At 45.2% G+C, this 24,659-nt stretch overlaps 1 protein-coding gene across 3 annotated transcripts in view; it reads left to right on the top strand.

Annotated features, from left to right (window-relative positions):
* Positions 1–24,659, top strand: part of SH3KBP1 (SH3 domain containing kinase binding protein 1) — a 436,506-nt gene that overhangs the window by 329,643 nt on the left and 82,204 nt on the right. For all 3 annotated transcript variants that reach the window (XM_029240519.1, XM_029240521.1, XM_029240520.1), the window contains 2 exons: positions 4,528–4,603; positions 19,136–19,230. In XM_029240519.1, the coding sequence (XP_029096352.1) occupies positions 4,528–4,603; positions 19,136–19,230 (171 nt within the window). The remainder of the gene's footprint in view (positions 1–4,527; positions 4,604–19,135; positions 19,231–24,659) is intronic.

The raw sequence follows: 24,659 nt of genomic DNA, 5'->3' as shown, positions 1-24,659 counted from the left end.
CTTGCATCTGAATTAGAATAAAGTCAGAGGAGTGATTTTGCACTTGGTTTGAGCAGGACCCTGGTCTCACACTCCAGCAGTTGCGAAGAGAAACAGATATATTAGTCATTAGGGAACTGGATTCCACTGGAGTCCAATCCAGTGATTGTCTTTCCTACAAGCATTAGTTTCTTCATTTTGGCACAGAAAAGAAAAGAAATTACTAGCTCTACTAACTGAAATCATATGTGTGTTATCTGTCCTGAGGCTGTGTTATCAGATCTTACAGAGCTAGGAGTATATATGATGCCCCTACTGTACACAAAACCCCCCAAAACTTTACTTAGTACTTTTGTCAAGAGAGCTAACAGCAGAGGGACTTCTGGTATTACATATTCAAAGGGAAGAATTTTTTGAATTATTAGTTTTTAAAAATCAGGTTTTAAATGGAGATTAGGGTGTGACAGGAGAGACAAAAATTGACACCAACTTGGTGATTACTGTGTGTTGAAGTGGGTTGATAGTAATAGTCTGTAGAGCTTTCAGCTCCATAGATTTCATACATACATTTCATACATTTCAGGTCCATATGTACATGCGCTCCCAGATCAAGCAGCAGCCTCTGAGTTGGGGGGCAATCAGAGCAGAGTATCGCGGATGTGGGTCCTAGGAAGTCTTTAGCCACAGCATGGAGTAGAAGAGGACATGTTGGGCTGAGCTATGGAGCAGAGCCCAAGAGTCCCTCCATCGAAGGCATGTGGTAAAATGGGCCTGTTTGCAGATCTCTTAGGAGCTGAAAGAGCTGTGTCCTGAGCAGCATCAACACAGCCCCTAAGTGTGTGGCCCGTGCTTGTCCTGGATAACACCTTCTTTGTGACACCCAGGAAGGCAGGAACTCTGAGCTCTGCCAAGGAAGCCACAAGTGGAGACCCCGAATGCTCTTCCATAGCCTCTGCAAGCCTAGCATCCTTCTTTACTGCCTGCAAGGTGGATGAGAGATGCATGGATGTGATTCCCCAATTTGTCCGTCCACGTAGGCCTGCACTGTGGCTGACCTTCAGCTATGTGGGACCTATGTGTGTACTGGAACTTGGCATTGCTCTCATGATGCATGCCCTTTAAAAGCTGGGGTTTCTGTTCACATTTAGCCCAATGGATCAAACATGTTTTCAGAGGTACGGGAAGCTGGAAGCCTGGTGAGAACGCAATAATTCACTACCTTTGTCTTTGTTCTTATATTTAGAGGAAGGGCAAGGGATAGAGCTTCTCAAATGGGGTGTTTGGAAAGGGGTGGGGTGTTTGGGGTGGATGCAGTGAGGAAGGAGCACTACAGGCTGTTAGTGAGCAGGAGAAAGTGTTGCTAACTGTCCTTAGGTGTGTGAGAGTCTTCTCCAGTGAAGAAATGTCCTGCCCCAAATGCCAGTAAAGGGGAGCGCCACAGAGGAGCCACAGGGCTTGGCTGTCCCTGAAGGTCGACCCCGTCATGGGGATCTGCCCACTTGGCCTTCACGGTAGTCTGAGCCCAGAGAGGCTAGATACAGTCTTCCATTTTTGGTTCAAAGCGGTCTTACCATCCATTCATCCATCTGTCCATCCATCCATCCGTGCATTCATCCTTTCAGTACTCCTTCGGTGAAGGGTCTCATGGCCACCTCTGCCCCCCTCCTTCTCCCTCAGTGATATTGTCACATTGTCTGCTCTACTAAACTTCATTGCCTCTCTGAACCGACTCATTCAGTAGCGATGACAAGTTCTTATGCCAGTGAGAATAGAGAAGGGGGAAGGCATTTAGTGGAAGGAGGTAGAGAAGAGAGGAAGAAGAGTGAAAAAGATGTTTTATAATTTGTCCAGGTATGAGAATAGGCGCCAGAGTTGTTAATCCCAGAAAAGGGATTTGGTTAATGCTAATGGAATCCCTCCTACATCTAGGTTGGTGGTTCTCAAACTTGAATGTACACCAGGATCCCCTGGAGGGTGTGTTCAGACAGAAGCTGCTGGGCACCATCCCCAGACTTTCCGATTGAGAAAGGCTGGGGCGGGGCCTGGGAATTCGACTTCCTAACAAAGTTCCCAGGTGAGGCTAGTGCCGCAGGTCTGGGAACCATACTTCTCTGGGTCTGGGTCCTAGAGGAGAGAGAGACACCTGAACAGCTCTCATCTCTGGGACGCCTGGAAGACCAGGCTGAGAAGGGAGGAACTGGCCTTACTCTAGACCTTCCTCAAGGCCCATGAGGAAGAAGGAAGGAGTTAAGGTCTAGCATCCCCAGAAGAAGAGTGCAATATCAGCTTCACCCCCACCCCCCGATGCTGGGATCCACGCAGAGACCAGTGCGCTGTGTTTTCTCAAATAGCAAGAAAAAAAATAATAGAGTAAGCTTTGCTTTCTTATGTCTTTCTGCTCAGAAGTAAGTATATTTAGCTGGTGGCCTTTCTTGATGTCTGTTAGCTTGGACGCACTGGTAAACCAGGACATCAGAGATGGAGGGCAACACTTCCTTTTGTTACCAAGTAAGGGGGTGTCGTAACAATATACAACCTGTGAAAGTTTCTCTAAAGGAAGGCATCTGGCTTAAGGCCCAAACCATCGGATGTCTGATTTTTTTTTTCAGGAATGGAAGCAAAGTCAGGATTGGACATAGTTCTTACCGCTGTATTTTCCTCTCTCTACTGTCAGCAACAACTAAAGGATGAATCGTTTTTGTTTTCTTCTTCCTAATGTGTTAACAGCAGCGATGGTTTATTCTGGTCCACAAAAGGGGAAAACAAAGAGAGTGATGGAGATGCTGTTGGAAGTGTGAGCAGGAATGCGAATGACACTGAGTGCATCTGTTTTTACTGTCAATTCCTGATTTTTCAAGATGATTCTCAGAACAGTTTTTCATCAAATGTGACCTTATGGCCAGATAACAACAAGCTTCTTTCCTCCTTGATGTTTCCTCGGAATCACAGTGTTACTAGTTTGAGTATTTAGTGGCGGTTGAGGAGCGGCATAGTATTTGGGGTTTCATTTTTTATCCAATACAGAAAGCCCTGCAGCACTAAATAAAAATGTCACCGTGTAAAATGTAAAGGCTTTCTGTCACAAATGTTTTTAAAAATTCACTAAGGGCTGAGGATTAGATTTATCTTACACTCTTTCTGTGATTTATTCATATTTAATGTTAGTTTCAACATTTGAAGCATGAAGAACTTTTTCAAATTAAAAACTGTGGTGAATCAGTCGTATTTGAAGAAAAATTCCACCGTGCCAGCATGTCAATTATGCAGTTCATTCCCCTTCATGTGTTCAAGGAGGAGATATGTTTGGTCTTCCCAGTGGCCGAAATTCTCACTGGGGAAACTCATTGTCGGGGAGATTCACGCAGCTGCTTGGTTCTGAGAGCTGTTTCCCTGGTATCAGTCGACGTTTTCCTCGGGCGTTAATCACCATCACACAAACGTGATGTCCAAGGACAGGAGGGGGGACAGACCTCACCTTTGGAACCATCATTTTGCTGCTCGTCTCGTTTTTCATTTTTGTTGCTTTGAGCCGCTGAGTTGCCTGTGTTTGGGGGAGTATCTTTAGTTAGAGACAATATCCAGTCTTTTCTGTGGATGGATGATAATAGAATTAGTTATGAATGAAAGGAAGAAAATGAACTCAAAACAGACTCTTTTTTTTTTAACTACTAAATAGCTGCCTCGGGTCTGCAGCATTGGCCTTTTTCAAAGCCCTGGAGGGTGAAAGGCTGGTGGGAAGGAGGGGAGCTGCTGGCCCTGCTTGTTCCACCTTTGGAGCAAGTTGGCTTTTAGATGGCTAGAAGGAGACACGACAAGGCACAGTTGCCCTGGACACTCTGACTTCTGCCTGTCCTTCCACCTGCCCATCATCTGTCTGTCCTTCTGGCCTTCTATCCTTCCATCCCTTCCTTCTTTCTGTCTTTTTGTGCCTTCCCTCTTCCTGCCCTTCCCTCCAAGCTGCAGACACTTTGAACACCTCCTCTGGGCCATAGATTGAGTCAGCTTCTCATAAACTGAGGGGAAATGTCCCTGTTTTCTCTGCTGAAAGTAATCAACCTTCTAATAAGAACCAAGGAAGAGGGCTTCCCTGGTGGCGCAGTGGTTGAGAGTCCGCCTGCCGATGCAGGGGACACGGGTTCGTGCCCCGGTCCGGGAAGATCCCACATGCCGCGGAGCTGCTGGGCCCGTAAGCCATGGCCGCTGAGCCTGCGCGTCCAGAGCCTGTGCTCCGCGACGGGAGAGGCCGCTACGGTGAGAGGCCCACGTACTGCAAAAAAAAAAAAAAGAACCAAGGAAGAATGGAAATAAGAGATATGGAGTGCCTACAAGGATAAAGCCTTTTTAACTTGGTTTTCCCACCTATCTGTCACTGAGGTCCAGGCCTAATGGAAGAATGGCAGCCAATACAGAGAGCAATACCAAAACTTAAGTATGAGGCTTTTAGGACCAGTTGGGAGCATTTCGTCATCGTGATCTTGATCTTTTTTATTCCTTTGCTTGATGGAGAGAATCATCTTGATGAGTAAAGATCATCTTTTTTCCCCTCAGACTATTGGCAAGAAGTTACCTCCGACTGCAGCAACTCCAGACTCGTCAAAAACAGAAATGGACAGCAGGACAAAGGGTGAGTTTCCTTGTGTATCTGTTTTATGTTTGAAAGCAGTGAAGGATTTTATAATCATTGAAACGCTTTTGAAAACTCCTTACATAATCTTAATGGCTTTTTTAAAGCACATGGGGAAAAAGTGCACACCAAGGTGTTTCATTAGGCTCTACCAGTAGGATGGGCACAAGTTCCTCGATGGAACAAGATGCTTTTTTTAAAAAATCAATTTATTTGTTTGTTTATTTATTTATTTGTGGCTGCGTTGCTGCGCGTGGGCTTTCTTTAGTTGCAGCGAGCGGGGGCTACTCTTCATTGCGGTGCGCGGGCTTCTCATTGCAGTGGCTTCTCTTGTTGCGGAGCACGGGCTTTATGTGCACAGGCTTCAGTAGTTGTGGCTCACGGGCTCTAGAGCGCAGGCTCAGTAGTTGTGGCGCATGGGCTTCGTTGCTCCATGGCATGTGGGATTTTCCCGGTCCAGGGCTCGAACCCGTGTCTCCTACATTGGCAGGCGGGTTCTTAACCACTGCGCCACCAAGGAGGTCCAGGATGCTTTCTTGCCATTTGTTTCTCACCCACGTTGCAGAGCCAGGGCTTATCTGTGTATACCCAGAGCAGTTTGCGTAGTTCACGAGGCAGGAAGACTCTAGACGATGGCAACTCAAGCAATTTAGGGATTCATAGGCCTTCAAATCAAAGAGGCTTTATCTTTTAGCCTAACCACTCAACAGACACTCCCAAATGATGACTTTCCTGCTACTCTCCTCAGCACATCTCTACTTGAATTCCTATAGTTACAAATGTCTTTCTTCTGTTGAGCCGGATATGCTCTTCCTGTAATTTTTACCCATGGGTTCTAGTCTCTGGGTCTATATTGATATTAGCCCATTGTTCTCCTAACAGTCCTTTAAGTATTTGAGGACAGTTGTCTCCCCCAAAGCTTCCCACAGGTCAGTATTCCCCATTCGAGAGTAGCCAGATAATACAGAATGCCCACTTACATTTGAATTTCAGATAAACAATGAATAATTTTTTGTTGTTTTTAGTATGTCCCATGCAATATTGGCTGTTTATCTGAAATTCAGATGTAACTGGGCATCCTGTGTTTGTATTTGCTAAATCTGGCAACTCTCCAATTCCTTTAGTCATTCTTCCAATAATTGGAACGTTCTGAACATGCTCTAGTCATAAATAAGTGCTTCAGTTCCTTCTAGGGATTTTAACCTTTTTTTTTCCAGCTTCAGATTTCCTTATGAGGATAATGTGGACAGGCTACTAATCTAGTTTGGAAAGCCAAAGGTTGAGAGAAGATATATCATACATATGTAATTATGACTAATATAAGAGCAAGCATAGATTTATTCTTTTTGTTGCAGAAAAATATACCAGGAACTCCTTTTGCAGTGCAAAACAGGTAGTTTTGAGAGCAAATAAGGGATACTGCCTTAGGCATTAAAAAATGAATTTATGGGACTTGCCAAGCCCAAAATGGTGGTTTAGATAAATACGTTCATGGATGTTATAGATGCAGCCGCTAGAGCTCTGTCTTAATGTTTAAGGTTCGGATGAGGTTGCATGCCTTCAGTCTGTTAATGGTACAGTCAGACTGTGGCTAACGGGGGGGAAGCGCACTAGTCTAAGGCTCTGATCCAGCAGTTCTCTTACTCGAGTGTGTCCCAGAATCATCTGGGGAGCTGGGCCTCGCCTCCAGAATTTCGGAGTCAGCAGGTCTGGGGTGGGGCCTGAAATTTTGCTTTGCTAACAAATTCCCAGGTGCTTTGGTGCTCCTGGTCGAGGGCCCACCCTTCAGGAAGGGTTCTGAGCTTCTAGATGTTCCCAAAGCCAAACTGGCCCCGCAGTTATTCATGCGGGTTGTAGGTTTTGCATGCTTAAACCTACCTTTAGACAGTAAAACCTTCAAGATTCTTGAAGCGGCCTGAAATTTTTTTTTCAAGAATTCACAGTTAAACCACTTCTGATAACATTTCCTGTTGTTGGACAGTAGCCTATCCTTCCTTCCACTGAACTACTCATTTTGTAGTTCTGGCTGTTGACAGGTTTATAAATGATCCAGGTTATTAGGCAAGTTTGCTGGGATGGGTGGAGTGGGGGGGTGGGCAGGAGAAGGGAAAGACGCATCAAACCTCCAACGTAACTGGAATGGAGTCCCTGGGACAGGCTGTCCTCGTGACATGTGACAACCAGTGGCCTTCACCAACCTCACTCTTGTTTGCGGAAATAATAATCTGAGAAACAGAGAAATTTTTTTAATGGAAAAGAGTTTCAAGAGAAGTGAAAGAGAAATTCCCTATAGATTGTTCCTCTCTCTGCAGAGTAAATAGTACCTTGGGTGACCGGTGAGTTGCTTTGGGGGGAGACTAAGCAGGGGGTACCTGAGTGTCACTTGTAAGGTTGTGGCACAAAACAGGACAGTCTGCAGGGCATGCTTAGGTGACTAATCAATCCTCTGGCCTCAAGAACTGACCTTCGGATAAGCGCACATCCGTGATATATTTTTTTTACCCTCTGTAATGTCTGCAGGCAGGAGACTCGAGTCTTTTTTGGCAGGATTAGGTGGTGTGGATGGAAGGTGTTTTAGAGCAGAGCTGGCCAGTAGAAATACTATGTGAACCACATACAAGATTTTACACTTTCTGGTAGCCAGAAAAGAAACAGGTTTAAAAAAGAAAAAGGAAAGAGGTGAACTTAATTTAAATATATTTTATTTAACTCAGTATATCGAAAATATTATCCCTTCAACATGTAACCCATATAAAATTATTAAATGAGATATTTTCATTCTCTTTTCATATGAGTCTTCACAACCCAGCGTGTATTTTCCACATATGCCACATCTCAACTTGGCCTAGCCACATTTTGAGTGCCCAATAGCCACATGTGCCTAGGGGGCCACCATATTGGACAGCATAGTTTGAAAGTAATTCTGGGATCTAAGATGGGCTTCCTGGGCCTGGATTTTAACACAGCTCATCATGCTCAGCTCCCTTGAGCGTGTGGGAGGATCCTGAGTCTAGCCCAAGCCTTTTTCACTCCTACAAGTATCTATTAACTACGTCCATCTCTAGGTGCATCACAGAGTGGGGGTGAGTTGTTAATAAAGAGTGGTTTTACAGGGCTGGGTGGTGTGTTTTGGCTAAGAGTTAGGAAGCACAGATTCCAGGACTAGCTCTCTTATTAGCTAGCTGTGTGACCTTGGGCAAATAATTTTATTTCTCTGGCCTTGTGCTCTTCGTGGTCTGCCTTGTCTGTGAAGTCAGAGGGTTGTACTAGAGTGAAGCCCTCAGGTTTCTCCCAGCATCTTCACTCTGATTTAATTCCGAAAGCTTTACAATTCAGAGTGAAAGCTTTCTGCATTCAAAGAATTGAACAGCCGATGGGAGAGACAAAAGGAAGATGCGAACGACTGAGTTAGGAATATGAGAAGATGTCATTTGGCAAAGATGCCATGGATATAAATATGTGTGTAAGCGGGTGGTAGGTCGGGAAGAATTATCACTGTCAGTGAAGACTTGAGAGATATTTACTGACAGATGTGTTTTCATGGACCCAGAGTAAGAATTGCTGCAGTTTAATCTCACGCCTCACACACTCTCTGGCTTTCATTGCAAAGAGCAAATTCTGGGGGTAATGGTTCTCCCACGATTTCCACGAGGCACCCTAGTTCACTAGAAAGCCCCTTCCATTTGGAACCTTTCGCTGCTTCTGGATTTTGATGCAACACCCAAGTTCAGGTGGAAGGACAGAGAGTGCTGACCCACTTTTAGAAACGACTCGGAGCTTGGGAACAACACAGCCTCCTTCCTTCTGGATGGAAGTCACACCCGTAACGAAACTTGCCCAGCGGTACAGAGGAGAGAAGCCCCTTCCCACATAGCTGTCTCCTTAGTGCGCTCAAATACAAGCTCACGTCACAAGTAAGTTATGATGATTCAAAACATGTTCATGTGGATTGATATCTTCTGAGGGAAAGTGAAACTCAGCTGATCAGGATTTATTTGAACAGCTAACATCATCTCCCCTCCCCCAGTGAAGCTTTTATGATACTGAAATTCATCGGAAATGTGGGCTGAGGAGCAGATTGCCGTAATTTTCATAACAAGAGGAAAACTGTTTAAATATTCATAAATGAAGTGCTCTGAGGTATTTCCAGCTCCCCACATCTGGAGTTCCCCTCTTTCTTACTACAGTTGATGCAGATCATTTGTGGCCTCGGTGGGATAGAGAAATAGCCCAGAGAAGTGATTATTTAGCATCTTCTTGAACAAACAGTTCAGTCTTAGAGATTCAGAGGACCAGTTGAGCAGGTGGGTTGGGGAAAAAATAGTCCTTGACAGAATTTGTACAAAGGCAGGTCAGGCTTCTGAATAAATGATGGCTGGGGGGCAAAGGCTAAACTTTCTCTGTTTAACCTCCCCTCACATTATCACCAGACACTTGTACCACCTTTCTGATCACTTTGTCCCTTGACTTGCTTCTTAGGAGTTGTCCCCTGTGATGGTGACACATAGTGCCTTGTGGCTATCATTGATCCCTCGTGGAGGGGGCTGTGTCTTCTACCTGACATCCCCACCATCCAGTCCGGAAAAGTGCCATGGACTCAGTGGGCACTGGCAACAGTGGTGGTTGGGCAGATGGAGAATTAGAAATGGTTTCAATTTACCAGGCTCTCTATCTAACAGAGTCTTGTAAAAGCAGTGTAGAAGCCACGGGTCTCCTTTCCCAAGTTCACAGTCACCGGGAAGAAAAGAACACATTTGTTGACCCTCGAGCTTATTTCAGATTTCTGGAGGGTCGCCAGTGGTTGCTCTGTGGGGCTTGACAGACCCTTGTTCTTTGTAGCCACTGTCCCAGGCCAGTCAGCCCAAGAGCGCCAGGGACAAACTAGGCTAGTCTGACAAAGTCAAGTTTATGGGCTCATTGCAACGAGGAGACTGCCCAGGAGGACCTGTGGAGCATCGCACCAAACAAAAGAAAGCTGAGCAGTTACAGATTTGGAGGAGAAATGGAAGTGCGTGAAGTGTAAACGAAGCAGCAGTGTTTTGATAGGCCCCAAGCAAAACAGGGCTGTGTGAGTCGGGCCACATCAGGTCTCTCTGTGAGCTGGACCACCACCAAGTTAAGATAGACGTGCAGGGCTGTGTCCAGAACCCCTTACATGAGGCCCTGCACTTGTGTGGGGATTCAAGTCTTCTCTGTGTCACAGTGACTTGTTTCTTTCAGCCAAGGGTGAAACATTTCATTCTTACTAATACAGTATAAAAAAGCAAAGTTTCTGATAGTCTGTGGCCTTAGAGGACAGACTTTCTCAGAGAGTAAGAAAGCAGTCGTCGCTCAGAGAAGGGTTGTTAGGACCCTTTCCAGCTGTAGTGTGTGTGCTTGGGAGAAATGCTATTTCCGGTTCATTTTGCAGCTGGCTCTATCTGCGTTTGTATCCGCATTTGCAGATTTTTACTTTCTCAGTCTGAGCTAATTTTTGCTTTGTCACCACATGTTTGAATAGGAGAAAAAAGGGTCAACTCCCTTATGTTGGGATTTTTATCAGCCTTACCTAGGAACTCTTTTAATCTATTTTGCCAGGATAGGTGTTTTTTGCTCACTTATCTTCTCCAAAGCTCACTCACCCTCAGACCTGGGAATTTGGGCACATCCAATATGAAACATGTTTCCTACCCAGCCCTTTAGCGCCTCCCGCACCTGTTATGTACTAAAGCCCCCAGGCTCGGTGTCTCAGGTCCCCACTGTCCCTAGGATGCACCTTACATCGAGTGCCCCCAGCACAGACCTTGCTGTCTGGATTCAGAGTGAGGGGTCCTTCTGCGAGGGTGCCCAGCCTACCCATGCTGCAGATGACCTGGATTTCAAATACAGCCCGCTTGCAGGAAAAAAGTGAGCTCCCTTTCTGCTATCCTGGTGGATTTCCTTCCTTCCAAAGACTCAGCGCTTCTCCCCATCTGAGCAGGAGAAGGTGCCATTGAGACGAGCCACGATCTACTCCATACTAGAGAACAGGAAAACTTCCCTTGCTTGTCAGATTTTGATTTCTTTAAAAAAAGATTGTTTTCTCTTTTCAAAGTGAGAGAATAGAAAGTGGCATAACTCATGGCTGTGAAATAATTTGCAAGTCGTATTCCCAGCAACATCCAAGACCAGAGGGGTCACAGTCAGCTTTCTTGTGGAGGAAGGCGTTTTGTGAAGACCGGAGTTGACAATGTAGTGACGAATGCATTGTGTTTTGTTTCCCTGTCTGAGTTTAGGTAGAGACCAGGCTTTCTCCACATTGGCCCTATTAACATTTGGACCAGATCATTCTTTGTTGGGGTGCTGTCCTGTGTCCATTGTAGGATGTTTAGCAGCTCCCTGGCCTCTACCCACTAGATGTCAATTATACTTATTACTGCCTCCCCCCAGGTTGTGACAACCATAAATGTCTCCAGGCATTGCCAGTGTCTCCTGGGAAGCCAAGTCACAGCAGTTGCAAACCACTGGTGTAGACTGTCGTACGCCCCAGGAGGGCACTCCTATATCTCTGCTGCCGGGCGCACACTGGACGCTTAGTTAATATTTATTGAACAAATGTATTCATCTCACCCCTCCCCATGAGCCCTGGGTCCTCAGACTGACGCAGAACTGCATTTCTCACTTAAATCTCTCATACAGCACAGACAGCCTCGGCACTGCCGCCACGCTGGCCCACCCTCCAGGTCCCCACGGTTGTTTTGTTCCTTCCTGGCATTGACATTTTGCTAATACCCATGGCTAGATCAGTGTGGTCCCCAGACCAGCAGCGTCAGCATCCCCTGGGGACTTGTTAGAGATGCAAATCCCCAGGCCCTGCTCCAGCCCTGTGGAATCGGAAACCCTGGGATTTCTGTTTGTACACGTCCTCCACCTGATGCCAATGCCCACTCAAGCATGAGGACCACTAACCTAGACTCGTGTTTCTTAAGCATCCCTGCTGATGAGAATCACCCGGGGTTGGGGGACATGGTGCTGGTTGAGCTGCTGGATTCCTGGTCCCACCTCAGAATCCCTAGGGAAGGGATCTGGGCAGGCATAGAAGAAACAGGTGCCCTACATCATTCTTGTCATCGGGGATGGTTGAGAAACACCCCTCCTCTTCCTCCTCTGGTCAAAGTCCTAGAACATTGTCCAGGCAGGGGCCAGTGCCGTTTTGCTCTTCCCAGAAGGGACCCTGAGTCTCTCCTTTGGGAAGTAGTTTCCCCATTTCGGAATCTCTGAGGCTTTAAGGCAAACACATCACTCTCATTCTCTCCTCACTGCTGCCTTGTCCAGAGCTCTGTGTATACATGCCTTATTTCCTCTCCTTGATTGTAAGCTCCCTGGGAACCAGATAACTAGTCTTATTTAACTTATTCTCTTTTCCCCAGAACATGATAGATGTCAGCACCCTTACTGCAATTCCAAAATACAAAAAGCTCCCGAAAACCAAAAGGTTTTATCACCCCTTGGGTGAGAAAACTTGTCCTGGACTAATGAGCATTTAGGTATAGTCTTTATTTATCCCACTCGGGGTGACGAATCATCCATTGGCTGCAAAGTTTTAATGTATTTGATGGTTGGGTGCAGCCCCAGACTCCAGCTGGGGATGTTACATATTATATGGCATGTGCAATGTATTTCCTTTCTAAAATCTGAAAAATTCTGTCCCCAGGGCTTCTGGATAAGGGCTTATGAACCAGTAGGGTCTCTGATAATATTTGTCAGTTTCATGAAAGAATTTTCAGATTTTGATGTTGGTGAAAGTAGACACCACTGAGCTTGATGTGTTTGTTCTGGTGTCCCAAAGGAAAAGAAAATTTTCAATTCCAGGCATGACCTGGTACTTTCCATCCCTGCTGAAAGCTCTGGAAGGCTTCCTACCAGACTTTGTGACACATGGGGTTTTGATCTTCATGTCCTAAATTGAGCCCAGAGAATTGTTCTAAATTGAATGTTATTTTCTTGGTGTGTGTTTATATGTTCTCTTTGCTGATATGTTTATTCTGTTTCTTCTGCTTTTTTTTTTAAGGTGAGGGTATTTTCTTAAGTTTGTTTGTTTGTTGTATGAGTAGATTATAAAGCCAGCTGAAGGGTGTCATCGGATGTGGTCGTGTGATTTCAATTCTGTGAACAATCTGTTTTTAATCTCATGTAAATTTCTAGAAATTTAGAGATTGACATAATGGGTTTTTTGTTTTTTTGTGTTTTCTTTGGAGGTGGTGTGAATTATGACTGGACTTCTTGGTGTATCTTAAAATTTGAATGCCAATCATCACTTAGTAAGGGTCTCTTGATTGGGAACTGGGCAAGAGATTCAGGGTTCTGAATCTGATTTTGTACACCACATTTTCTCTGCACCTTTGAACGTGTCTATGTTTTTGTTTTCCTTTTTCTGGAAAGACAGAGTCATTGCTTTTTTATCAGATTCTTAAGGGACTCTAAGACAAAAAAGCTTACGAACTGACTTAAGGTTTCAGTCTTACGCTAATTTATTAGTATTTTAAAATCTTTCTAAAGAAAAAATAGAGGCAAAATCATCTTAATTACTGGATAAATTGTGCCTTTATTTCTTTATGTGTCTGTGTGTATTCATTCCTGTTTGATCTTGGACTAATTAAATCCATCTAATTGACGAATAGATGGAAAATGACTGCCTCCAAAAATTAGCTTCAGTCCTTTCCTCTCTACCTCTGTCTGCTATTCATTTAAAATTTATAATCTTCGCACGTTCAAAAAGGATTTGGAATTATACTCTTCTTTCAAGGCATATCAAATGCCTCCTCTTTTGTGATCTCTCTCCTGCATGCAGTCTTGCCTTTCTCTGAAACACCATGACAATATTCAGTCATAGTGAGCTGATGCTTATTCGTGTACTTGTCTTTTCTTACTGTCGTTCTTCTCCCCTCGCCCTTCTCCAGGCATTAGGTTGTCACTTCCGTGCGAGGGTGGGAGGGCGTGTTTGGACTGACCTGTATATCACAGGCCCAGGAACTGACAATATCTTTTTCATGGTGGTGACTCAATAAATGTTTGAATTAAAGTGGGGAACATCTTCGTTCCATATACTATAAAGTTAAAATCGTATTTTCAGAGTTCATAAAGTTTTTTGCATTTGAATTTTTTTTTGAGTATCTTAAAACCATTGGAACATCCAAACCAACATAATGTTCCTTTTTTCCAATACTGCTAAATTAGGGCCCGAATGCTTCAGAAGTAAAAACAAATTCTTATTTTCAAATATATCATAATAACTTAACATGTGAGGCGAAGGGTTGCCATATTTGGTCAGGAGTGTTCTGAGTTACGGTGCTCATGACTAGAGCTCTGAACTGTCAGAGCCGGCGAGGACGAAGGTATAGCCCAGTGTGCTCCTTGACGCCTCCAGCATTTCACTGGGATGTTTCTGGGGACCTGGGTGGGAGATGGACCAGCCCCACTCTCTAATTTAACCAGACAGCTCTGTTTTTAGTTGTTTTATACTGGAGCTCTGGAATAAGTTTAAATTTGCTGAAAGTGTCCTGCTAAAGTTAGCCAAACTCTCCTCTTGGCGCTCCTTGGCCGGCCTCACTTTTACACGTGAGGACATGAGGTCCAGAGCTACGGTGTGTTTGCCTCAGGTTGTGTGCTTGGGAAAGATCGGGGGGGCCAAACCCAGTCTTGACTCTCCTGACTTCTAGCCCAGAATCTTCTCTTCCTACTTTGCTCTCCCACAGATTTTCCTCTACTTTTTAGGTGTTGCTAGAGGATGATCAAGAAACATTGAGTGGGAGCTGTGTCAGGTTCTGGGGATACAAAGAGGGGCGAGGTATGGCATGGGAACCTGCTTTGCAGAGAGAGGTAGTTGATGGTAGCCACTGGCACCTTTATCTCCTCCTTTTATCTAAAATTGGTAGTTTTGTGTCTAAGGCCTCACATATAAAACAGCAGAGCTACATGGTGGAAGTGTTCTGACACTGGGTTATGGTGATGGCCACACAACTATATGAATGTATTAAAACTCTTCAAACTGTACAACTAAAATATGTGAATTTTATAGTATATAAATCATACATCATTAAAGCTGTTTTTTAAAAAAGACAGAGGGACACCTACCCTCCTTTAGCTTATAGGAAAACTGTGGGCATAAAACAAAATGGCCCTGTGAAACATTTTAAAGGCATGTTAGTACTTTCTTGTAAATGTTTTCTATGTTGGTTACAAGTCAATTCCATAGTCATTTATGAACCTCCTACTAGGAGGCCAGGTCTTAAGGTAGCAAGGGAAGGGTTGGGGGAAAGGGAATGACAAAGATACATCGCAAGAAGATTTGGTGGGGGAGGCAGATTATAGTGAAGTGTTTCCGAGGAGGTTACTGGAAGTGTCCTCTTTCTTCTACTGAGTTCCTTCATGTCAGGGAACCTTCATGTCAGGCCGGCTTTGAGTGATAAATACCTACCTGACCACAAAGTAATGATAAGCAATAGAGTTATATTAAGTCAGATAACAGAAGATCCCGAGACAGGTGCCCTGAAGTTGGTTAATTCAACAGACATCTCAACAATGTCAGGGCTTAGGGTCACCTCCTCTTTGATTTTTTTGGCTTTCTTTTCATGGGTGAAATGTGGCTGCAACAGCACCAAACTGTGTACTATCTTCCAACAAGGATGAAACAGTGTTAAAAGCAAAAAGGCAGGGGCAACTATTTTCCTCATGTATCTTTTTTTATCTGGGAACAAAATCTAACTGCCCCCCCAGCACATTTCCTCTCACGTCTCATTGGCTGGAAGTGGATCACATGCTCACGCCTCAACCAATCACCAACAAAGGGGAGAGAAATTAACATTATTTGCCTAAGAAGACCTAAATTTGCCATTTCTCCAAAGAAGACATACAGATGGCCAACAGGCACATGAAAAGATGCTCAATATCACTAATTATTAGAGAAATGCAAATCAAAACTACAATGAGGTATCACCTCACACCAGTCAGAATGGCCATCATCAAAAAATCTACAAACAATAAATGCTGGAGAGGGTGTGGAGAAAAGGGAACCCTCCTACACTGTTGGTGGGAATATAAATTGATAACAGCCACTATGGAGAACAGTATGGGGGTTCCTTAAAACACTAAAAATAGAGTTACCGTATGATCCTGCAATCTCACTCTTGGGCATATATCAGAAGAAAACTCTTAATTCGAAAAGATATGTGTGCCCCAATGTTCATAGCAGCACTCTTTACAATAGCCAAGACATGGAAGCAACCTAAATGTCCATCGACAGAGGAATGGATAAAGAAGATGTGGCACATGTATACAATGGAATATTACTCAGCCATAAAAGAAATGAAATAATGCCATTTGCAGCAACATGGATGGACCTAGAGATTGTCATACTAAGTGAAGTAAGTGAGACAAAGACAAATATCATATGATATCACTTATATGTGGAATCTAAAAAAATGGTACAAATGAACTTATTTACAAAACAGAAATAGACACATAGAAAACAAACTTATGGTTGTGAAAGGGGATGGTGGGGGTGGGGGAGATAAATTGGGAGTTTGGGATTAACATATACACCCTACTACATATAACATAGATAACCAACAAGGGCCTACTGTATAGCACAGGGAACTATGTTCAATATCTTGTAATAACCTATATGGGAAAAGAATCTGAAAAAGAATGTGTGTGTGTGTGTGTGTGTGTGTGTGTGCGCGCGTGTGTACCTGAATCACTTTGCTGTCTACCTGAAACTACCACAACATTGTAAATTAACTATACTTCAATTTTTAAAATGATTATAAAAAATATTATTTGCCTAGACGTACTTGACTCATCCCTAGGGCTGTGGGAGTGTTCCCTATTCCTGAGTACAATGCCTGAGCAAATTAGGGTTCTATGAACTGGGAAGGGAATGGGGAATGGTGGCCGGGAAGTTAACCAACAATGTCTACCACACTTAATTGACTTTTTTTTTTAAACATCTTTATTGGAGTATAATTGCTTTACAATGGTGTGTTAGTTTATGCTTCATAACAAAGTGAATCAGTTATACATATACATATGTCCCCATATCTCTTCCCTCTTGCATCTCCCTCCCTCCCACCCTCCCTATCCCACCCCTCTAGGTGGTCACAAAGCACCGAGCTGATCTCCCTGTGCTGTGCGGCTGCTTCCCACTAGCTATCTGTTTTACGTTTGGTAGTGTATATATGTCCATGCCACTCTCTCGCTTCGTCCCAGCTTACCCTTCCCCCTCCCCATGTCCTCAAGTCCATTCTCTATGTAATTGACTTTTTTTGATGGAAAGGAATAAAAACATGACTTGTTCCTCTTCTTTGTTGGCCATGGATGTCTTATCTTCTGTGTAAAACGTTTCCATGATTTTGATCCAACAAATTATTCTTAAAGCCAGGACTCTGCAGGGCAGTTCTTCAGTAATACTGTATTTATTTCAGTGTTGCTGTAAGTTTTGAGGTTGGGTAGTCATATTTCACTAGCACAGTCAGTAGGAAAATTGGTAAGGAGCTGTCATTATCCAATTTAAAGATGCTTAACTTTTTCCCTCCCTTTAGAACATTTGGGCCAATTCAGAGTTTGGGAGGTTTGCTGTAACGAATTTAAGAGGGATGGAACTATGTGGGCTTAGGAATATATGGGCGGATTGGTATTGATGGGATTTAGAACTAGTGCCTCTTAGCATGAGTTAAGGAGCAAAAGGCATCAGCTTCCCAGAGTACCTAAGACAGAAGGTTTCCAGCACTAGGATAGGGGGTGTAACTGATATCTTCAAGCCATTGGACAGAAAGCAAAAGCATCTGTAAACAAAGTAAGTCCCTCTCTTTCCCCCTCCCCTTTCGTCTCTCCTCCCCTCCCTATTCTCTGTCATATCCCAACGCTAGACCACAGTGTGTCTGTATTATAGACTTTTTATTGCATTGATTTTATATATCACTCTCTTTGATTGATGTGACATTAACCACAATAAAAAGAATCCCACATTTTAGTGATAAAAATTATTCTAGGAACACTGTAATTGATACTTACGTATATAGCTCTAGGCTGTAATCTGTCTGCAGGAATGGCCTAATCGTTGGGCAATATTTAACGCCATTCAAAGCCATTAGGGTTGTTGACTTTGAGGCGGACTAATAAATACCTGTCCAGGTAGATACTAATTCTCTTGAATTTTTCTTTCCACCTTCTGTCCTGTGTCATTAAACGTATTCTCTAAGTCTTAGTTTCCCAAATACCTTACAAATGTTTTCAGTGTCTTCTAAACAGGTGCCTTTGTGTACATAGAGAAGGTTTTAATATCAGGTAGCCTTTCAAAAGCATATAATTCAGGGCATATTTGAATGGCTTTTGAGTGGCCTTAGTGTTTTTCTCTCTTTGGTGAAAGCTGGTGCATTTCCTTGCCGATGAACAGTCGTAGGTTCCTGAGTAGGCAGGTTCCCACAGAGAGACCATGGGACATATTTGAAAAGTTCTCCCCCCGACACGCGTGCAAAGAGCATTTGGTCAGTATTTGTTGGCCATTTGTGGTTGACACATGTTCACATACAACTCCATTGACATCTGTCTCTTTTGAGTGCCGTGTCAGCTTTGTAACATACAGATACCCTGTTTCTGATTCAGTGATGTGTGGAAGACAGTGAGGGCAAAACTTAAGCTTTTTGCTCTTTGTAGATTATGTCTACTTATGCATTCACCTGAAGAATATATAAAATGGTATGTAAATGCCACGGAGCGGCTGGGCCCGTGAGCCACAACTACTGAGCCTGCGCGTCTTAAGCCCGTGCTCCGCAACAAGAGAGGCCGCGATAGTGAGAGGCCCGTGCACCGCAATGAAGAGTGGCCCGCGCTTGCCGCAACTAGAGAAAGCCCTCGCACAGAAACGAAGACCCAACACAGCCAAAAATAAATATAAAAATAAATTAATTAATTTTTTTAAAAAAGACCTAAAGAAGAAATACATGGTGAATATCTTTTAAAAAAATGGTATGTAGGGCTTCCCTGGTGGCACAGTGGTTGAGAGTCCGCCTGCCGATGCAGGGGACACGGGTTCGTGCCCCGGTCCGGGAGGATCCCACATGCCGTGGAGCAGCTGGGCCTGTGAGCCATGGCCGCTGAGCCTGCGCGTCCGGAGCCTGTGCTCCGCAACGGGAGAGGCCACAACAGTGAGGGGCCCGTGTACCACAAAAAAAAAAAAAAAAAAAAAAATGGTATGTAAAATAAAGAGTATTCAAAAATACACATTTATTTTCTGAGACCAAGGAAACCTTTTTTGCTTTTCTGCCTGAGAGAAGCAAAGCAGTCAGTTGCTTTCATGATGTCACATGATTTTTGAGGGAAAAATGAGAAGAAATATGCATGAACCAAAAATGAGCGATCTTGGATAGTTTTCCGAGGGTGACCCTTCTTTCTTTACACAGTAGTTGTGCTCTTTCTGTTAAGCGTGCTTTTCTCTGAAGTTAATGTAACATCTCCTCCTGGACCAGCTCATTAGATAAAGCATTTTAAGGGTTGTGTTTTCTTTTCTTCTTACAGCCAAGGATTACTGCAAAGTAATATTTCCATATGAGGCACAGAACGACGATGAATTGACAATCAAAGAAGGAGATATAGTCACTCTCATCAATAAGGTAAACAAAGGTTCCCTCCTGCCTTCTAAGCTATGAACCACTTTGAGGTGTTGACTGGATAGTACGCGCTTATATTTTAACCCTTGAAGCAGTTAATTTTCATGATCCTGCATTCCCAAGGAAGAATCTTACGTCTTTCCTCTCAATCAGGCTAAGCCACATGTAGCCAGGTGAATGAATGAACTTGAAACTCCAGTAGATTCCGTTTGCCTTGGAGCCAGCTGCAGATTTGCATGGCCCTGTCCCAGAAGGGCTAACCCGGAAGGCGGAAGACGGCCTGCTTGGTCAGAGAGCCCGCCCTCCACAGCAGCCCTGGCTGCAAAGCTCTGTGCCATGAGGTATCCAAGGAGGGGCTTCCAAAAGGCGAGGTCGTACATCACAGGCAGAAAAGGCTTAAAGAATGTTTACTGTACAGATCAACGACAGGTAGCGTGCCTGAGAGAGTCTTGCCCGTCTTGCTGGGGCTGAGAAGCTCGGATGATTTTATTATCACTACAGACAGTGATTTTAGGCTACATCTGTGTGAAGTGACGCAGCTTAACAGGGCGTGGACCATGTGCTGTGTATGCTTTCATGCAATGGTACTCACCAAGTGGGTGGTTGAAAGATCCATTATTTAAGTAATTCCTGGAATATATGGCCTTTTCTCTGAAGTATAGGGTTTTTGTGATGGTTGACTACGACAAAAAGCTGAGCAGTCTTTAGGATGTATAAGGTGCTTTTAGTCTTGTATCCAGGTAAGTGGCAAGCAATGTGGAATTCTCTTAGCACGGGCGTGACTGGGGGATCACATGGCTGCCTGTGTTCATGCGGGGCTGGACAGCATTGACAGGGTGGAGGGTGCAGGGAAAGGAGAGAGAGAACAGGGGCTTAAGGTGGGAAGCAGGCCCTGGGTCCTGTTGTCTCTGGCCGTTACTGACAGGCAAGGGACCATGGTGTTGCCCATCCCCCATCCCACGGCCCCGAGTGTGTCCATAAGTGATTGGTAGGATTTCCCTTTATGACCTTATAATCAAGGACAGTTACCTTTAAGAAATGGCTATGGAGGTTGTGTGTTTTCAGAGCCTGAGCCGTAGATGCCAGGGAATGCATGACCCCAGAGGTTAAGGAGATTGCCAAAGGTCAGATTATTTTAGGGAGAAATCTTGGCGCTCTCACCCTCTCCATCGAAAGTGGTGTGCTGGACAATGCTAGGGTGACTTTCTGGACTAGTACCCTATTCCCTGCTTTGCTGATGGCCCCAGAACTCATCCATCTTTTCACCTGTAAAATATTCTCCCATGAACTTATTTCAGTACATCTCTGTAGGTGTTGAATGTGGCCGGAGGAAATCAGAGGAGGGGAAACGCTGCCCTTCTCGTGCTTTTCAGCTGAGGACGCAAAGCGGTTCTTTCTTTGCCACCCTTCCCCTTGTCCTGCGGGCGGGCCTCCTCCGGGATGCTTTCCTAGGCACGGTGCATTTCCTATTTTAAATCAGACCCTTAACCAAATACATGAAATGGCTGTGAAGCATGATAAAAATACTCTGATAACTGGCACAGAGACTTGGTTCTACTACCACAGGGGAAGGGGTAGAGCACTTTTCCCCTGATGATATAGTGACCAGAGGATTAAACAGCTGCCACTCTTTGTAATGGGGGGGCTCATTTTCCTGTTTCTGTTTGGGGGAGCACCCTCTTTTCCGTTGAAAACCGGATGTACAATAACATTTACTAAGGTTTGGGGGAAAGAAAAGCCCACCACGGATGGTCTCTTGTCTGAACACATGTATTTCTACCTTAGCATCTTATATTCCAGTCCTTGTCATTTGATTATATACGATGAGAACACGTTCATTCTGATTATTCCATTCCTCCCTGCCAGGCTGACATCCAGTCCAATAAAAGGAATTGAAATTTCTTGAAGAGCTTATTTAGTCAGAGAGGGACTCTCTCCCGGTCCTATCTACACAGTAGGGAGAAAGGAACGGGGCGGAGGTGGAAGGCTGCTGTCAGGAGTGTCCTGAGGGTTGCATCTGATTTTCCCAGTTCCACAGCTGAATGTGTTTAGAAGCAGTTTGGACCTGTGAAGCAGCTTACAGATATCACAATTACACTTGCAAAGCGAGCACTTGGCACCCTCCCTGTCCCCTTGGTCCCTTGTCCTGGCTCGCACACTAATTGTGCTGCTCAGGCCAGAGCGCCCGGGTGGCTCATCTTGGCACTTGCTCCTCCTGGTCTCACCCTGCCCCCACCCCCAAGCCCAGCAGCGCCAGCCCCCGAGGATCCTGCCTTCCTGCCTCCCGGCCACTTCTGTCCCTGGCAGAGCCAGGCCCTGGTCTGCACCTCCAGGGCCTCGTCCCTCCTCCTTTCTCCAGCACCTTCCACAGAGCATGCTCCACAGGAGAGCCCTGGGCTGACCAATGGAGGGATGCTTTCCCCAGCTCCAGTTTCCACCTGCTGCATCCCTATCACCCTAGCGCCTGCCTTTTATCATCCCATAACAGCCTCTGCTCGTGTAACCTCTCTGTTCCAGCGAAGGGCTTTGGTAACTTTCTCTCCTTCATTGTAAGACTGGGCTAGATATCCGGCCACGTGGTCTGGCCACAGACCCTAAAGCCGACCTCACAGGGCAGCCGTGAGGATGTACTAAGATGCTGGTATAAGTGCTTCTCGCAGGGAGGGGTCCATCACTGGTACCTGTAATCCTAGGAATTGTCAGTTCATCTCTGCTCTTTCTCTGACCTCAGAAATGGGAATGCAGGGGCTCTTGTGGCTGGGCCCAGTTTATAGCTGGGGCTGGAATGCTGTGATATCAAGTAGGTAACAGTGATAAAAAATATATATACCTAAAATAGGTAAGAATTTGCAGTGGGTAAGAATTCACAATGGGTGAGATTTCAGCAAGAATTTGGAAAGAAAACATGCCATAAATATTTTGCCTGCTGAGGGTGGGAAGGATGGAATCTGAGTCTGTCAAACCCTGCTTTATAGAAAAGTCTTACTCTTGCTCTGAGTTTAGGTATCGCCCAGAAGTTCATTTAGATGACTGTGTGCTTTTCATATTGCAGAGTGAATAGTTTCGCCACAATTTGTTTAATATGCACTTTGATATGCCTCTTTATTGTATTATGAGTTGAGATGAAATAGCTCTTCTCTAAATTTGATGGCTTTTGCTGTAGACGTTCTCGATTTACCCCAAATTCTGGTGGTGGTTTCATTTTATAATCATTTAAGGTGGTTTCCCTTTGCCCTGCTTCTATGAGCTGTGGCAGGAGTCATAGGGCAGACGTTGCCCTCATTTTTAGCCCTAGATTGTCACTTCGTATAGTTTTCTAGAAAATGAGTCATACACCTTTAGTGGGTGCCTATACGCCCTCCTCGGTTCCTGAAATAATGCACAAAGGCCCGAACTATTTGTGTGTGTCCCTGGAAACTAGGATGAAATGTGGCAACCCGAATGGTTTCTTTTTTAGTTTATTTATAAAATAGAATTCTTGTGGATTTGGGAACATGTCCACGGGTGCAGAACACACCTGTGTTTAGCTTTTATTTCCAGTCACTCAAAAATAGCTCCTTAAAAAAATAAAAATAGCTCCTTCGTCTGTGTTCCTGCCACCCCCATCCCTGCCTTCCTGATTTGTGCTCAGAGCGTGGTTGAAAGGGTTCAGAAGCCTCTGGGTCTCGTTTCCAACCTGAGAAGCTCCCTGGAGAAGGGGTCAGGCGAGGCTCTACTGTGAAGCATGCGCCTTGCCCTGACCACTGCCGCTTGGGGCAGAGCGAGCCCAGCTGTGCAGAGGGCCGATGTCCCTGCCCTTGGCCAACAGCCTGCTGGCCTCAGAGCAATGGCCCTTTCCTCCCAGCCCCCGGTAACCTAGGAGGAAGGGCTTCTCACATGACCCCTCTGTAAACAAAGATCTTCGGGTATTTCTTATCAAGAGGCTCCCCTGAGTGGCTGTGTCTTTGACCGGTTACAAAGCAAACAGAAACCCCCTTTCTTCATGGTTATAAAGCCTATTTGACAACATCAAGGTAAACACAGAGAAAGGTAATGTTATTGACTAAAGTCACGGTGTGGTGGAGTCGGAAGGAAGGAGAAGGGGACAGCATTGATGTTCGGGGGAGAAAACCGATATATGCGCCTCTCAAGAAAGAGGGAACCCAGTGGAGTAGCTAAAGGTAGACGGTCACCACTACGAAAAAATACCAACTAGGAATTTCGCCTTTTCTTAGGGATGTATCAAACCAGGGACCCCAAATGTCTGAGCTAGACCTGCTGCTGTGAGGGCAGAGTTAGGACTGATTCTAACTCACCAGCTTCCTCCAGCTCTCCCTCAACGTGTTTTCCTCCCTCCTTTCCCAGACAGTGGTTGAGCATTTAACTTAATAGTAATAGCTCCGGGCTTCCCTGGTGGCGCAGTGGTTAAGAATCCGCCTGCCAGTGGAGGGGACACGGGTTCGAGCCCTGGTGCCGGAAGATCCCACATGCCGCGGAGCAACTAAGCCCATGCGCCACAACTACTGAGCCTGTGCTCTAGAGCCCGCGAGCCACAACTACTGAGCCCGCGTGCCTAGAGCCCGTGATCTGCAACAAGAGAAGCTACTGCAATGAGAAGCCCGCGCACCACAACAAAGACCCAACGCAGCCAAAAATAAATAAATAAAATAAAATAAACTTAAAAAATAATCTGAATCATGAAAAAAAATAGTAATAGCTCCTGCAGGACCAGAGCTTCCCAGCGCAGGACCCTTCTGGGCCACTGGCAGCAAGAGTCCGGGACCCCTCAGCACCCTGCCTTTTCACGCATGCTCACAGCAGCCCTGGGAGCTAGGCGGGACCATGGTGTTCTGTCCAGATGGCAAAGGAGGAAGAGGCCCAGAGCGTGGAAGTGACTTTCCCAAAGGCCTCACAGTAATCAGTGGCCGAGCCAGGGCAGGGTCTCCTGACCCTGAACGTGGGAGCTGGCAGGGCGGGATTGCTCTGTTTCCTGTGGGGCTGTGGATGCTTGCGGTAGGTGCGGCTCAGTCACTCCCCGAGGTGACTCTTGTCTACTTATTGACTCACGCTCTGTTACCGGGTATATCTAGGGCAGGTGCCTGTGCAATTTTCTTTTTAAATTAATGACATTATCATTATTTTATTAGGAAAACAATATTACCACGCCATTCCCCCATCCATCTGTTTCCGACATTTTTGTGTCCATGTCTCTGACCTCGTAGGGTCAGGAGCATGCAGGACTTTCTGATTCCATTGTCACATCTACAGAAATGGATTGGTAGTGCAGAGGACATGACGAGCTCAGCTCAGGGCTAACGTTGCTTCTTTTTGTGCCTAAAGCCCTCCTCTCCCACTTCTTTCTTCCCATGCCCACAGCCTACTTTGCTTTCCTCTGTTCTTCCGGACCCAGGTTAGTTTTCTGCTTGCTGTCACCATTGAAAGGGGGGGGGGGG

This window comes from Monodon monoceros, unplaced genomic scaffold (assembly GCF_005190385.1).
Source record: "Monodon monoceros isolate NGI ecotype Baffin Bay Population unplaced genomic scaffold, NGI_Narwhal_1 Super_Scaffold_22, whole genome shotgun sequence".
NCBI classification, from domain to species: domain Eukaryota; kingdom Metazoa; phylum Chordata; class Mammalia; order Artiodactyla; family Monodontidae; genus Monodon; species Monodon monoceros.
Note: the sequence above shows the minus strand (reverse complement) of the source record. Positions and strands in the feature narration are given on the sequence as shown.